Source organism: Adiantum capillus-veneris, chromosome 17, assembly GCF_014529385.1.
Source record: "Adiantum capillus-veneris isolate H3 chromosome 17, ASM1452938v2, whole genome shotgun sequence".
In the NCBI taxonomy this organism is placed as follows: domain Eukaryota; kingdom Viridiplantae; phylum Streptophyta; class Polypodiopsida; order Polypodiales; family Pteridaceae; genus Adiantum; species Adiantum capillus-veneris.
The window spans coordinates 151574595-151591047 of NC_140947.1; the positions used below are offsets into that span (position 1 = coordinate 151574595).

At 46.7% G+C, this 16453-nt stretch overlaps 1 protein-coding gene across 1 annotated transcript in view; it reads left to right on the top strand.

Annotated features, from left to right (window-relative positions):
* Positions 1-15923, top strand: part of LOC147438331 (uncharacterized) — a 35882-nt gene extending 19959 nt beyond the window's left edge. Inside the window, exons 4-11 of the mRNA XM_086487623.1 lie at positions 12531-12743; positions 12873-13263; positions 13396-13712; positions 13793-13990; positions 14525-14692; positions 14788-14906; positions 14982-15077; positions 15154-15923. Coding sequence (XP_086343749.1) covers positions 12531-12743; positions 12873-13263; positions 13396-13712; positions 13793-13990; positions 14525-14692; positions 14788-14906; positions 14982-15077; positions 15154-15412 — 1761 coding nt within the window. The 3' untranslated portion in view covers positions 15413-15923. The remainder of the gene's footprint in view (positions 1-12530; positions 12744-12872; positions 13264-13395; positions 13713-13792; positions 13991-14524; positions 14693-14787; positions 14907-14981; positions 15078-15153) is intronic.
* The last annotated feature ends 530 nt before the right edge of the window (positions 15924-16453 follow it).

Sequence of the window (16453 nt, forward strand, 5' to 3'; positions counted from 1 at the left end):
ATTCGGTGCAGCAGGCTTGCACAAGAGGGGAGTCACTCTTCTCCTTTGTCAAGAAATTGCCTCGATTTTTGAAAATAGTCACTGATGTCCCTATGGGGGTTTCAGGGATACTGTGGGCTAACAATATTCTGCTGTAATGACTTTAAGATTTGGAATTCCCGATAATATGATACTGATTTGTACTTGACTTGTTTAAGTGCAGGAACCGATAAACGAAATGACTACAGCATTTCGGTATGATAAATCTCTATAGACATGATTGCAATAAGGATTAGTTAATTGGGCATTTGAGAGGTCCCGATTGGATCTAGATGCGATTGCTAAATATGTTGCCGATTAATCATGGTCTGAGATTTGGAATGATTATTGAATGTGATTTGTCATGTGATGTCCTGTGATGTGACTATCGATTGGTACATGTGCTAGATATGTTGTTCCTAGTGCGTCGGTACTAACAGTCAGTGTCTGTTAAGACAGTTTATGGCCTCTGTTTTGCAGGCGTAATTGAGGACGATTACAATGCTTTCAAGAGGGGGGGTTATCTCACAAACTGGTGACGTGGCATGTGCCGCATACATTCCCAGCAGGCAGATAGTCCTGGAAAAACCGTTGACATGCTCACATGGCATACCGTATGTACTCCTGCAATTTCCGGCGAGTTTTACGCTGACAGGCTGATGTGGCATACTGTACGGACTGCTGCAATTTACGGAGGTTGCTTTTTCAGCGCTGACTGGTTTTTGGACAGATATAGCAAGGCTTTTGGTCTCATTGCTTTATTTAAGAGCTTTTAAAAGTTGACAGCTTTTGGGGCTCTGCTTTTGGGCATCTCTTGTAATCTATAAATTAGTGGGCAGGGCCCTCACAACTCAGAGCATCTGGACGCAGAGTCTGAGAGTGAGAACCCTCCCACTCTCTTGTACTTTGAACTCAGATTAATACAAAAGAAATACCGAAAGGGGGCGCTAGTCTTTGGGGCCAATATCTCTAGGCACGAGACTCCGTCGGGCCGTGTTGAATCAAGTGTGAATTGTGAACTATGTTGAAGTGAATCTCTGTTGTGTCATGGTAGAATCTTGACTTGGAGTGTCCAAGTTTGTTACAGCACCTTGTGAGCCTCTAGCAGGACGTGGGTCACATTTGCATTACCCTCTCTTGCACAGAACAATTATCCCATCATGAACATTTTCTCAAGCATAGAACCATGTTTTCCAAAGTACACTTTTTCACTTATTTATTAATAAGTGACTTTTGTTGGAAAAGCAGGTAGAGCAAATTGCCAAGAAACTATACAAGAAACCCATTAGGCACTCAGTAGAGGCAGAGGAGGTAGCAGAAGGTGGTGCACCAAGTGTTGCACCTAGTAGGTGGTCTCTCTCTCTCAGCAGTACCCCAACTACACTAGAGTTTTTGGAGTAGATTTCAGCCATTAGCATTTTTGCAACAGTACCATCCCTTTAGCCTCGTCGCATCCTCGATTCCATTCCCGGCAGCAGATTCTCGCCGGAAAGCCATCCATCGCGACAGATTTCAGTTTTCAACCTTAGCGTTTTTCAGCCTTGACGCCGTCGTCGTCAACACCATTGTCGTCGTCATCGTCATCGCAGGTCCCGGACTTGACGACGACCCATCGTCGTCATCGTCATAGTCCCATCGTTGTCATCGTCGTCGTCAAAATACAGTTTCCAGTTTTCAGCCCTTACATCAGTGCCGATTCTCACCCTTACAGATCAGCCAGCGTTTTCAGTTTTCAGCCCTTAGAATAGCAGTCGTCGTCAACATCGTCATCGTCGTCGTCAACAGAGTACGCGATCGCACCAGATTCCCAGCGATCTCATTTTCAGCCCTAGCGTTTTCAGATTTCAGCCCTAGCCTCGTATCATCGTCGTTGTCACGCCGACATCGTCGTGTCCGTGACCGTCGCCGTCGTCGTCGTCGTCGACATCATCGTCTTCGACATAGACTAGCAGTACCCATCGTTGACATCATCGTCTTCGACATAGACCAGCAGTACCCGTCGTTGTCCTCCCCGTCTTTGACAAACCAACAGTACCCGTCGTCGACATCGTCATCGTTGACATAGACCATCAACACCTCATCGTTGACATCATCTGAAACCGGCCCGTAGGGCGGTGGACTTTGGCTTTCACTCAAAACTTTACTTTAAGCTTTAACACACAGAGAAACCTTGTAGAAGGAACCTGTAACGAGAATTAACACTTCAAAGCGCACACAGCTCTAAAGCTAGAATGCTCCGAGCAGACGCCGACAACTTATAGGCCCCAAAAACGGTCGCCCCTTTCTGTATTTCTTTATTCCTTTAGAGGGTAAAGTTACAAAAATAGAGTCCTGGGGATCTTAAAAAAAAAAAAAAGAGAAAAAGATCCTTCTATTAGTTAATGAAAACGGTCCATAGGGCTACAACCACCTCTGCGAGAGAGGGCTACAACAATCCTGATGGGGAGAGACTCCCAATGAAAAAACAACATATGTACAATGAGGCTAAATCAAGAGATGGGAGACATCTGAGCACACCCTGGACCATGGTGAAGAAAGGCCCAGGACGCCAGAGTCGAAGGAAAGCCTCTCTGCGCTCCTGCATGTGGTCAGAGCTGCCTGGAGTCTCTCGAATTGTCCTCTGAGAGTATGGATCAGCTCTAGCCAAGATCCCGAACAGTCTTTGCTGGTGGTATAGGGCGAGCCTTGAAGATGCGGAAGCAGTGGGCCCGCCAGATGAACCAGAGTGTTAGGCCGCTAATGAGCTCCCAACACTCCTCTCTCTCACTGCACCACTCCTGTGGAGTAAGCTCTGTAGCAGACTGGAGTGTAGGTCGATCCCCTTGCATCACTATCATCCTACTGGTGGAGGATAGCTCAAACTGAAGTGCCGGGCCCGTGAGAGTAGACCAGGCAGTTGCTCCCCATGTGTAATGCCGAGCTGTTGAAAGAGCTGGCATCAGTCGAAGAACATACACACCTGCTATGCCAAAGGACAGTCCCAAGGACAATGACACTGACTCTCCACAAGATGGTCACAAGCTGCACATGAGACCGAGAGACCACTATGTACAAGCTAGCTCCCAACTGCTGTAGCTTGGTGTGCAACCAGCCACAAGAACAAAGTGACTCGCCTCGGTTGTCTGGAGTCCCACCACCTCTCCCAAAAAGCTACCAAGAACTCAGCTGTGAGACCCTCCTCCTGCCAATGAGGTGCTGCAGCAGGACGAGCCTCTCTCTGTGCTGCCAGTATGTGGCGTCCCAGTCGAACAGTGTACTGAAAGAAAGGGACACCTGGGTGGTCTGCTGAGGAGAAAGGGTCCCTCCAAGCCACTCTCTAGGATCCCACTGTACTCGTGCCAATGGACAACTCTCCCAAACCCACAGTCTCCAGTGGCGAGTCTCAAGAGCTGCTGGGTCGGGATCTATGACACAAGTCCTCCCATAGATGCCCAGCCTCTACTGCAACTCTGTGTAAACGTCCCTCACCCTGTAGCTCGAAAAATAAGGAGGATATACTCTTTGAGCAAGCCCGAACTGAGATGAGAACCTCCAATCGCGTGAAGGCTCCATCCATCTGGGCGCTGCTGACTCGAGAGGTGTGAGCCACTCAACTGGTACTGTCTCTGAGATGTCCTGACACATGCTCTGCACCTCTCTCATGCCTTGTAGAGCTGAATGCTCTGAAGCTCCTCTGACAAGCCTGAAAAGTGCAACCAATCACCTAAAGAGCGTGCTGGACCCTCTGCCATGGGACCCCAAGAAATATGAGGCCGACTACCAACCAAAGTGGCCTCTCCGAGTGCTAGCCATGGGGTTCCAAACAAGGGGTTGTCTCAGGTGCTCCTTCGTGCAAGTAGGCTGACGCTGCTCCAGGCCTCTCCGCAGTTGCTCCCAAGATCGGAGCAGACTCACAGCGAAGCGGTCCTCCTGTCTCCTGCTCAAGCCAACTCTGCGCATCTCTGTGAAAATCCATCTAGTCGAGGGTCACTAGGGGTCTCCAGCCTGAGGCACCCTAGCACTAAGCTGCTGAAGCAAGAACTCCTTCCAGGGCTCCTCACCTAGAAGAAGTCCTCTGACAATAAACTTCCCAAGGAGGGCTCTGCTCTATTGTGCTGGGTCTATGATCCCCAACCCTCCTTGAGAACAAGGAAGAGTGATGACCTGCCATGCCACTTTGGCCCGGGCTATCTGAGTGTCACGCCCTGACCAAAGGAAGTTCCTGATCAGCCTCTCTACCTGGCTGATACAAGAACTCGAGAAGATCCAACAAGAAGTGGTGTACCACATAGTAGCCAACAACACCTGGTTGGCCACTACAACTCTCCTTGCCAGAGAAAGTCGTGCGGAGCTCCAATGTAACAACTTCCTCCTGATAGACAGGAGGAGGGGAGCAAGCTGCTGCTCGAGGAGACAAAGTCCAAACCAACCTCCAAACCAACCTGACAACCCAAGTACTGAACTGCAGTCCTTGGGGGAATCCACCTGGAACCCTCAGCTGGCATCCAATCGGGCGTAGGAGCACTACCAACCGAGAAATCCACTGTCTTTCTCCAGTTGATCAGTGCGCCAGATGCACATCAGAAAATCTCAAGAGCATGCTCACACCTGTGAAGGTTGGCCTCCTGGCCATCCAAGTACAAGGCTGAGTCGTTTGCAAACTTAGCGTCCAGTAGCTCATCTCCACGAATTAGCGAGACGTAAACCAACCTACTGTGAAACCAAAAACTTGCTCATCGTCTCAACATAGAACAGAAAGAGAAAGAGGGCAGCCTTGTCTGACCGACCGGCAGCACGACGACTGTGAGGCGGTTGAGTGCGGCGTAGCAGCGTCTCCCTCTTCTTCGCGGCGAGGAATCCTCCACGACTAGAAGTGAGCATGAAACGATCACCTCTACCTCTTGACAAAAGTACCTGCTGTGTGCCCGTCTGTACAAAGCTGACACCCCTCTGATCCAAGCATCTGAGAAGCCCATCCTGCGTAGAGTGCCCTCCAAAAAGTCCCAGTCAACTCTATCGTAGGCCTTCTCAAAATCGAGAAGAAAAATCACCAGATCCTCACCACGGAGCCGCGCGAGGGCAGAAGCCTCCCAAAAAGTAAAGATGTTGTCAAGGATACTACGCTCCTTGACAAAACCTGTCTGAGTCCCATGTATAATGCTCTCTAGAAGTGGCTGAATCCTCAAACTCAGAGCCTTGGCAAGAATTTTGTAGGTTGAGTTGAGGATGGTGATGGTGCACCATTGTCGAATCTCATCCAAGGAGCCACCCTCCTTGGGAATGAGGTAAGTCAAGCCCTCACTCATGCTGTCAGGCATCTCTCCTGTGTGTAGGATGTACTAAAAAGCACTGCAGAGATCTGAGCCAAGCAAGTCCCAGTACCCCAAGAAAAAGCTGGGAGTCAAGCCATCCTGACCTGGACAGCTACCACGGGGGAGTGCTCTAAGAGCCGTGTGTAGCTCCTCTAGCTGAAGAGGCAGCTCAAGCCTCTGGCGTATCTCCTCAGTCACAAGACAAGGCATCTGCGTCCACACCTGCTCTTGCATGCATCCTGACGTTTTGACTGAGGCTCTGCGGACAGTAAATCACTGTAGAAGTCAGTGGCAACTGCACGCATGTCCTCTAGCTTTGAAGCAATTGACCTGTCGGGCCTCTTCAACTAATTGACCTTGCCACTGCCTCAAAGAAAGGGCCCGTCACTCTGTCACCCACCTGGGTCCACTGAGATGCCTATCAATGGAAAGCAAACTCATGGCGCCTCTCCTCTGTGCTGACGAGCTCCTGGCGAGCCTGCTCCTTCAACCAAGGACTGTCTAGATGCTGCTCCTGCACATCCTCTGCAAGGAAGCAACGCCCCGTCGGACGACTCTTCTCTCGTTGCAGCCAGGCGAGCCGAAGACTCCTGAAGAAAGAGTCAACTAAGCTGAGCAAGTCTTGAGGCCACTCTGTCAGCAGGAGAATGCTGCATGTCTAAGCTCTCTGTCCAAAGAGCCTCCACTCGCTCTCCAAGCATTGTGTCTAGCAAGACCCTCTCTGGGATCCGAAGCATCGTGCTCCCCCTCCTGTGCCTATCAGTCACTGTAAGGATCATTGGAGCATGGTCCGAAAAGGAAGTCCCTGCCAGAATGCCAACTGTCCCACCCAAGTCACAAAAGTGGTCACTAGTGTAGAAGCGATCTACCCGAGATAGATTCACGCCTTCCACTCTGCGGTCCGAACGAGAGAAGCCACAGGTTGTCTGGGGGCCTCACAAAGCTGGAATGCTGCCACACATCTGAAACCTGCAGAGTCATACAAAACTTCTCCCAAGCTGCGAGCTCAACTCCATGCAGAGTAGTATGGTTACCACCAATCCTATCAGAGGGTTCCTCCAACATGTTGAAGTCACCCCCTATGCACCATTGCTCTGCCTGCGGTAGAGATCAACAATCTGAGACCAAAACTCTGCACGGGCACTCGCCACATTGGGTGCATAGATGTTCAGGAAGCCAACGAGACAACCCTGAACCTGCATAGTGATCCACTGAGCCCTGCCTGGCACAATAATCCCTCTGCCCACAATGGCTTGCTGCAAAGAATCCGCAATAGTTATACATACCCCGCCCTAGATGCCTCCAGGTCCAAATGTAGCTGACCAAAAAGTCTCATATCGTCCACGCAAAAGCTGACCACAACGTCTAATGCGGCTCTCACACAAATGATGCTCCTATAGCATAAGAAGGTCAATCTCTCCTCCCACAAGGCATCGCTGAAGCTCTTGATGTAGTCGGCCCCTCTGACGCTGAAACTGGGGCCCACCTAATCCCTGTACGTTCCATGAGACGATCCTCATGGGGAGCGAGAGAGAAATGATGCTACCACAGCAACTAACCGTGCTATCTTCGAGGCTTGCTTGGATGGGGAGTAATCCGCATCCGAGCATCCTCGAGATAGGCGTGACTTCAAAGAGTGTCTAGTCCAAGCCCTAGTAGACCGAGCCGTGCGTAAACCTCCTTTGTCCAGGAGTCCTCATGTATGTGTACATAGCATGGCGGGCTCTGCGTGTCAGCAAAAACGTGAACCACAATGTGTCTACATCCTGCTGCGACTGGGTTTTTCAGCCTTGACGCCGTGGTTGTTGACACCATCGTCGTCGTCGACATTGTCATGGTCATCGTCAGCGCAGGTCCCGGAATTGACGACGACCCATCGTCGTCATCGTCATAGTCACATCGTCGTCATCATCACGACTCAGTTCCCTGTATTCAGCCCTTACATCAGTGCCACAGTTCTCAACCTTATATCAGCCAACATTTTCAGTTTTCGGCCCTTAGAACAGTAGTCGTCGTCTACATCGTCGTCATCGTTGTCATGGTTGGCAGAGTACCCGATCGCAGCAGATTTCCAGCGATCTCAGTTTTCAGCCCTAGCCTCGCGTCGTCGTCGTCGTCACGGCGACATTATTGTGTCCGTGACGGTCGCCGTTGTCGTCAGCATTGTCGTCGTCATCGACATCATCGTCTTCGATATAGACCAGCAGTACCCGTTGTCGACATCATCGTCTTCGACATAGACCAGCAGTACCCATCGTTGTCGTGGTCTGCAGAGTACTCGATCGCAACAGATTTCCAGCGATCTCAGTTTTCAGCCCTAGCGTTTTCAGATTTCAGCCCTAGCCTCGCGTCGTTGTCGTTGTCACGGCGACATCGTTGTGTCCGTGACGGTCGTCGTCGTCGTCGTCATCGTCGACATCAGCAGTACCCGTCGTCGACATCATCGTCTTCGACATAGACCAACAGTACCTGTCGTAGACCTCCCCGTCTTCGACATAGACCAGTAGTACCCGTTGTCGACATCATCGTCGACATAGACCATCAACACCTCGTCGTTGACATCATCATCTTCGACATAGAACCTCAGTACCTCAGTACCCCTTTAGTACCTCAGTACCCAGTACCGAGTATCAGTAGCATCATTGTAGTAGCATTTGTGCAATAATAAAGAAAGTACTTGCTCTGGCAACAGAGCAAGGGGGCCCTTGAGGGTTGGGACCCGACATCCCTGTGTCGTCTCTTTCTCTCTTTTGTGTCTCTCTCTTTCTTTCAGCTCGATTCAATTCTTTCAAGTGAAGTAAAGTGTCCCTTGTGTTTGTGTGCGGAGTGCTAGATCCGAGAAAATCGTTATTCACTTCCGCTGCACTTGACATGCAACTTCTGGCAGAGTGGGGTATCTTGAAATGCTTGCCATGGAAACCCTAGCAGATTATAACTTGAAATTTCTCGACATCTCTCAGTAGGTGTCTCTTCTCGAGCTGATAACCTTGGAGGTCTAATGTGATTTCTTTGTCTTTGGACTACCATCACCGCCACAAGAACATTTTCTGTCCAACAGCTTATGGACCATGGTGCGGTCGGCTACGACCTTATGGAAGGAACCTAACCCTAATTTTTGGTGCATGTTTCGGGATGGAAAGTCAATCGACTTTTCGAGCTTGGCTGATGTCGTGATTGCCTTTTAAGTTTGAGTTCTATTTGAAGTGTTTGGTTATGGGTGAAAGTATGTTAACCTGTCATGCTTTTTCATGTCCCAGACAATGCTAACTAGCACAATTTTGACATATGCTAACTAGTAAAATAACTTGAGCTACATCTCCAAGATCTATGACATATGATATATCAATAGAAAGCACTTGAAACAAGGAATCCAAATGTACAACCTCCGACAAATTTTGATATTATTTGTAAAAAATTTACCGGACGCCCAATTTTTTGAAGATGTGCTAACTTGAAACTGCTAACTAGCACAAAAGCGCGACAGGTTAACATGCTTTCACCCTTATGGAATTTGTTTGAAATGGATGGTATCTGTTTTGAACTTGTCTTGGTGCCGGTTTGAATTGTTGACTCTGGATTTAATACTGGTTTCATTGAATGATGATTTTACTCCCGGGTGAAGAATTGAGAAATACTGTTTTGGTATTGTTTGAACCTCGGAATCACGAATGCAAATGTCTGGGGAGCGTTTCGTTGTATGTTTGAAAACCTCGGAACGACGCAGGCCAATGTCTAGGGAGCGTTCCGTTGTATGCTAGAAAACCTTTGAACACCGCAAATTGATGTCTGGGGAGCGTTTGGTTGTATGCTTAAACCTCCGAGCGACACAGACTGCGGTCTGGGGAGTGTTTGGTTGTACAGTCCTCTGAGCTCATGGCTCGACCTTTTTAGGTTATTTGCCGGGGGGGGGGGGGGGGGGGGATGAGGTAGTCCTCGAGTAGCTTCATACCGCAGACTGTTCGTCTCGGGGGAGTGCTCAACGGCGTTGTTCGTTGTGTCTTGTAACATGCATATGTGAGCATTTGTGTTGCATTGTGATGTGCCAACCACTGAATATTTCTAATTGGATGAGATTGCCTGGGTATGTAATTTTAGTGCATCAAGATACCCGTGGAAGATCAATGCGGTCTGGGTGTGATGGCTAATTTTACTACGCCGGAATATCAAGAGTTTCGATTTGGACGAAAGGAGAAGCCAACTCCTCAACAAAAAGAGCAAACTGATTGTCCCACGGAATGTCCGTCGGAAATTTTTGAGCTAACTTGAGTTGTTTTGCATATATGCTGTAATCGCGGAGGATTACTTTCTTTCAAGAAGGGAGGGGGGATGTCACAAACCGCTACGTGTCAAGCCACTGAAGACCTGAGCCAACTTATAGGCCCTGGCTGACGGGCCTAAACCCTAGGAAGCAGGAGTTGAAGTTCCCACCAACTTATGGGACCCCGTCCGATGGGGCCCAAGTGACATAAAGGCATTAAAATAAAGCAAGGCCACACACACACACACGCGGAGAGGTTGATGACGTGGCAACTATACGGATCTCCGCAATCTGCATTGGACTTCTGACATGGCAAACTATAGGGATTTCCGAGTTTCACATTGACAGTGATGACGTGGCAACCCGTATGGATTTCCGTGATTTACGCAGGCTGATTTTCAACGTCAGCTTTTTGGACCAATTGCTTTTGAGTTTAAAGCTTTTCATTTAAAGTGCTTTTAAGGGCTAAGGGCCTTTAAATATGAGGCTAGGGCTCATTCTCTGGCACGCTTTAGGGAGAAGGTGCAGAGCGCGAGTACCGACATTGTACTGAGTTCAAGTAATATAAAGAAATACCGAAAGGGGCGCCAAGGTTTGGGGCCAATACTCTTTGGGGTGGAATTCCGCCAATTCGTGTCGCGTGTGCTCTCTCTCTTTCAGTTTCAATTGTTATTGACGTGCTAAAAGTTTGTTCAATCTGTTCTATTCTATTGGCAGGTGGTGCCCATCTTGTGACAGGTTAGGCATGAAGCTACTCAACAACTACCTCCTCACTCCTCCTGCAAATAACCAAAGAAGGTCCGGGCCATGCGGTCTGCATCGCCTAGACACGTGGTCTGCTTTGTCTTGAGGTTTCAGACATTATCAAACATCAATTCTTCTCTGGGGAACAGAAGATGGACTGGTCGCCCCCTTAAAGAGAATCTTTCTTAGGGAGAATCTTTTTACAAGCACAAGAACAGGAGAAACCCTCCGCTCTAATTTTTAGACTCGATGGTCGATTACAAGAACCAAAGAAAACCCTCCATTCTAATTCTTAGACTTGATGTTCGACTCCTTCCTATGCAGAATTTCCGAGAGGCGAGCTCTCAATTCCGTCTGCATCCGGAGTAGCAAACTCCGCAAACCGTTTCGGATACCATTTCCGGAATCCCTGAGCGTAGGCCGAAGCCTCCTTGCTTCTTCTCCACTCGGAGTACCTGCAAAAAGCACAAAAACTAAACAACTTGAAGAGCGTATTCACAATCTGTACCTGACACTGCCAAGTGCGGAAAAGCAACGCTCTCTTGAGGCTTCACGCGATCACTTGCAGATTCATCGGCGGCAATGCACCTTGTTGCTAGCATTGGCATAACTGACGAGAGAGAGGTAGCGCTGGCTGAATTTATAAGCTGCAAGGGGCGGCAAGAATAGCCGGCGCAGATCTTCCCACAATAGCAGCAAGGAGATAGCGCTGAATTTGAAGAGGGAAGAGAGAGAAAACTTCCGCTGATTCAGAGAGAGGGAGAGACAAAGTGATCGCTCCTGTTATTCTCAGCCATGAGGGCAGCGCTGATGGTTTTTTATAAGATTTAATTTTCTTAATTGGCTTCCCACTTATCAAGTGGTGGGCGGCTGGTCACTTGAAAAAAATGTCAAAACCTGTTAAAAACTCGATAAAAACTCAGTGAGCTGAAAACCAATGCTACACCACACTTTCCCAGGCGTCCTTGGATGCAACCTCATGCATAGATGCAATGCAAACGCAGATTCCTCGTTAGAAAGCATCTGCCTTCCTGAAAATTACTCAAAAATATTTTGCTTTTAGAAAAAGCTTCTCAAAACCCATCTTTATTCTTAAGCCTGCGTCTTTACGCATATTCTTTTTTCTAGTTTAGATTTCCTCTTAGATCAATGGAATATTCCCTATCCAATGCTCCCGTCACCATCATGTAATGCATCAAGAATACCCACTTCCCGGTCGAACCCACCGAACTTACGGTACAGCTCCTTCGTGATGCTTAATGTCACCCTTCATATGACACATCAAAGTTGTCTGTTCCTGATGGCTTTTATCAAATTCTAGTAGACCTCCTGTTCCTAACTTTTACAGTTCAAGTGTGCACATTAAATATCCTAATTTCGATAAATAGAAATTACTCCAAAAAAAAGAAAATAGTCCATTTAGCAACAAAAACCAGTATTAAAACCAGAGTCAAACAATTGTCAAATCGGCACCAAGACAGGTTCAAAACAGATAGCATCCATTTCTGTAACGGGACAACACCATGTGCGAACGAAAAAGAACAGACTGAACATACTTTAGACGCTAATACTGTGCGTCCCATACCACCCGGACTCCCTCCTTGGGGTGACCTCGTGCACTCCTAACCTCGCGGGCTAACCATCGGCACTCTGCCAGTGGGGGTCAATAACCACAAATGAGGCCTTGGCCTCCTTTAACAAAAGTGACCGACCACACCGGTCTTGTTCACACTATGTCTGCGTGGACATTGCGACACCCATCCTGACGGTGTCATAGACTAGATTCCCTCTCTTGTGATTGGGACATAATAAGTACCCATCTCATATGGTCCGCTCTAGTCATTCTCCTAGAATGACGTACTAGGAATGCCTATTCCGAGATGGTTCTAGGGATCTTAGTTTGTGATTCTCTATTCATAATGATGCATCCAAAATATACGCTCACTTATGGATTCTATTATTTTGATTTTATTTATTTATTTATAGCTATAAGTAATCTAGCAAAAGAATCCATCCGTCGTAATGCTCATGAACTGATCTCTGTAGTTAGCATTGTCGGATGTATGGGCTGCTTGGCCCTTACCCATACCGCTGTAGTCCTATCACATATTCGCAGAGTGCCTTGAATGGATGCTTTTGTTGCCCCTCAATTTAGTTGCTATGAATGCATTGCATTTTATTAGTTCATGGGCATATTACTAACACAAATTCTGTTACAGATTGTGGATGCTGCTGAGAGTTGGAGTTCTGTTGTCAAAGTTGGTTACAGTCTTCGACGTATGTGGGGTCTTTACCAGCACTGCCGAAACAAGCTCAAGCAGCTGACAAAAGAGTGGATTGCCATGGATGGAAGTTTCGATTTTAAGGGGGATTTCAAAAATGTGGAAGAGGATGAAAGTAGTTCAGAGAGTGACGAGGAAGAAGCAGTAAATGTAATCTTTCTTCACCTTGGTAGTGACAGGATGCACTAGGGGTTTTTAGACGCTTGGTAAACATATATTCAGCTTTCCTTATTGTTTTGGGAGTACATTGAGATGTGCATTCAGTTTTCGGAAAACCAGACCATGGAAGGCTTTGTTGACATGGATGGGTCCCAAAGACAACATGAAGATGTCTCTAGTGCTGGGAAGTCAAGTGGTCAGTATTCGAGTTTTATGGCTTCACAATCTAATGAAGAGTGCTACCCTCAGGATCAGAGCCACGGAACTTTATTAATGTTGGATGTAAAGAAGGGAGTAAAAGAGGACACAGAGCTGCATTCTCTTCGCATTGGAGTGCAGTTTGGGGAAGGTGCATTCAACCTTATTTTGTCTCTCATTCCTGCAAGTTACCAGAAAGCTCTAGAGGTTATGCGCTTTCCTGCCAACAGGGAAAGGGGAATCTCTTTATTACGGAAGGTTTGTGCAGAAAATCATCCAGCTGCTCCGCTTGCGTCTATCATGCTTCTTTACTGTAAGTAAGAATGGTTCTACAGGTTTTGGACTTGAGACATAGTTTCAGATCTTGCATGGGCTATTCATGAAATTTGGCTTATGTAAAAGAGCTTAGCCCATTCCTTTTTGTGGTGTAAATTTCTCAATGTAGACCAGACAGCCATTGTGGGGCTACTGCCTTTCTCCTCTAGGCATGCCAAGGAGGTTCATGAACTTATGGATAACATGCCATCTATGTGGAAGTCTTGTTCTCTGTTTCGGATCCTCAGCTCGCGTTTGGCAAGATATGAGCGCTTTCTTGAGCAGGCAACAGTTATGGTGACTCTTGCACCTGAAAACCCCTATGGTCTTTCCGAGAGAGGTAACTTGAGAAAAATCAGGAGCCTTATGCTTGATGAACTTGGATGGTGTCTCCTTTTGCAAGGAAAGTTCTCGGAAGCAGCTAGTTGCTTTAGTACACTACTGCAGGTGAGGAGGAAAGAGCTACCTCATTTTTTCACAGAAAGTACGCAAGGGGTCTGAGGTTGTCTTACAAGCTGTATCTTCAGGAATCAGTTTCCTTTAAGGTTCACTATGCTTTCCTATTATCTTCCTGCCTATGGGAAGCAAGTGAGAGTGCCCAGCAACAAGCAGGCCAGTTGTTGAAGGAAATTCCAGACCTGGTGGGACTTAAGAAACAGCAACAACTGACACCGCTAGAACAATATGCGGTGCAGGTTTCTTCAAAGTTTAATGCCACCAATCAGGTAACATAGTGACATTCTGTGCTTATGTATTTATATATGCTTCACTATAGAGGTGCTCTTTTTATCAAAAGTTTAAAGATGTTGGTTTTGGTGAACAAGGTTGCATTCTGTATTCGTACTGGTGTACCCATACTTTTCCATGCCATCTGTGTCAAACTTTGTTTCCAAACCGTCATGTAACGGAAAACAAAAAGGTATTTAAAGATTTGAAAAACTCGAAGTAGCCACCATCCTTCATTGGCCTTCCAATGTCTTCATATGTTCATATGTGCATACACACTTTGAGTGGTCACATAGTTAAGAATTTACCATAAATATGTGTACCGAATTGTGTTGAGCATCTTGCACTTGACTCCTTTTATTTAAGGTAACAAGATTCCGTACAGCTGCTGCATTTATTTGGGGTGTAATTTTTGGACTGTTTCTCATTCTTCAATATCATCGTGTCAATGTTTGCTGGTCACAGTTTTATTAATAAAGCACTGCAGATAAGTACGAATTTGCTTTTCAAGAATCAATTTTCTGTTCCTACAGGCGCCGTTATTTTCAGCTTTAGAACTGGCAGCTGTGTTCAGTGGCTTTCAATATATGGACGAGGCCTCTCTGGAAGCTCATAAAAGACTGGTAGAAGAAGTCTTGCAGGGATGGACTCAGACCCAGTCGCATAAGGCTCCACCTAATAGCAACAATCAAGATATAGGGGTAACTGTGAATGCTTCTATGGATTCTCAGCCTCAACTTTTTGTGGAAGACAGGTTTGTGCAATGATAGATTCATTATGCAATCTTTGTGAAAAGGTTGTACAGGATTTGCTTTCGGGTGAGAGTTCTACCGACGTTTCAAGCGGGAAAACATTGGCGAAGCCTAGGCTTCATTATGAGCACAAGTGGACCAGATCAAGCAAAATGATTTGCAGGTGAGCGGTAGGTCCGATTGATAAAATCTCTTCATATGCATATTTATCTACAGTGTGCACAAGCTTTTCAAGCAGGTTTATACTTGGAGTTTGCCAAAAGAACCTGGGAGAGTTAGAAAAAGCAGATGATCATCTTCGATATGTCATTGATAATTCAGAAGTTATCTGTGGGTAAGTTGTCAATGTAATGTAGTTTTGCTGCTGATTTCAGAACTTCTCAAGCGTGTTGTTTTGGGAATTGTTGCAGAAATATAGTCCCGTATAGCTGTTATGAGCTTGGTTCAATGCTTCTGCAACAAGATGCGAACTCCACAGAGGGGATGCTGCTTTTGGAGCAAAGCTTGTCATATCCTGCCCATGAGTTCCAAGGACGGTTAAGATTGGTGGCTGGAGAGTTGGGTAAGCTATACGGGCACAGCTCAATCTGCACTGACGCTCGTGATAATGCCGCCCAACCAGGTGTAAGCGGAGTTTCTGGTCAACTCAAGGAGAAACTGGTGCTGTAAGATTCTTCTATCTCAAAGTAGGCCATAGCTCTTTGATGCAGACAACTGCTTCAGGTTTAGGTGCATGTCTTGAGCTGTATTGAATGTTCATGCCAAGCCTCAAGCGAAGTGTGGCAAGTATCTACATCTCAACATTCCGACCGGTCTCCCAGATTCCTACTTAACAGACATACAGTCAGTGGGAGAAAGTATATTGATAAAACAAAGATATTAGTCTGGGTCATAAAAGCAATCGTGTCCATCTAGGTTTTTAAATTTCTTGTTGAAGTGTTTAAATTGACATAGAACTTTCTGCTCACTACATGGTGCTCCTTAACTACTCTAAGTGAGCAGTCGTTATTTTACTGCTCACTTATATTGGTGGGGGAGCATTCCATAACGCCCGTTGTCTTGTATAGTCGGCATGTCAAGCTCATGATGGTTTGCAGAGTAACTGCAGCATTTTCTTGAGGGGCATGGCTATCATTGTTTGAACATTAACGTGTAGGTGTGTTGGTGCTTGCTTTCAGTATGTCAAAACATGTGCGTGCATGTGAGAGAGAAGAAGAAGAGAATTTTAACATCGTAGGAAACTATCCCAAGAGACCTTAAAGATCTATCCGACGAGGAGAGTTGAACTCAAGAACTCTTATTCAAGAGGGAAATGGCATAACCAATCTACCACACTTGAGAGAGAGAGAGTGATGAGACAAGCTGTCCCTCTATTTTTCTGCACCTACTCCCATATGTTTGGAGATTCTCCAAAAAGGTCAAGATGCTATCAAAGATTCCATATACTAAATATAGTTCAGTGGCAACTACAGGTAAAGGTATGTGGATGTGAAGATACGACAAGGACAAGGTTGATCACAAGATGAAAAGAAGAAAGAAGCATCAGCAACTAACGTAATAATTAGTTCTCCATGTCGATCTAGGTGCATTTGGCCGCCTCGACATAGAACCCCTAGGTATGAAGAATGGGCGAGGACACAGTTAGGAATCTAGGTATGAGAGAGATATGCCTAGTGAAGGAGGCGGCTATGGAGTTTGGAGCTTCTCTCC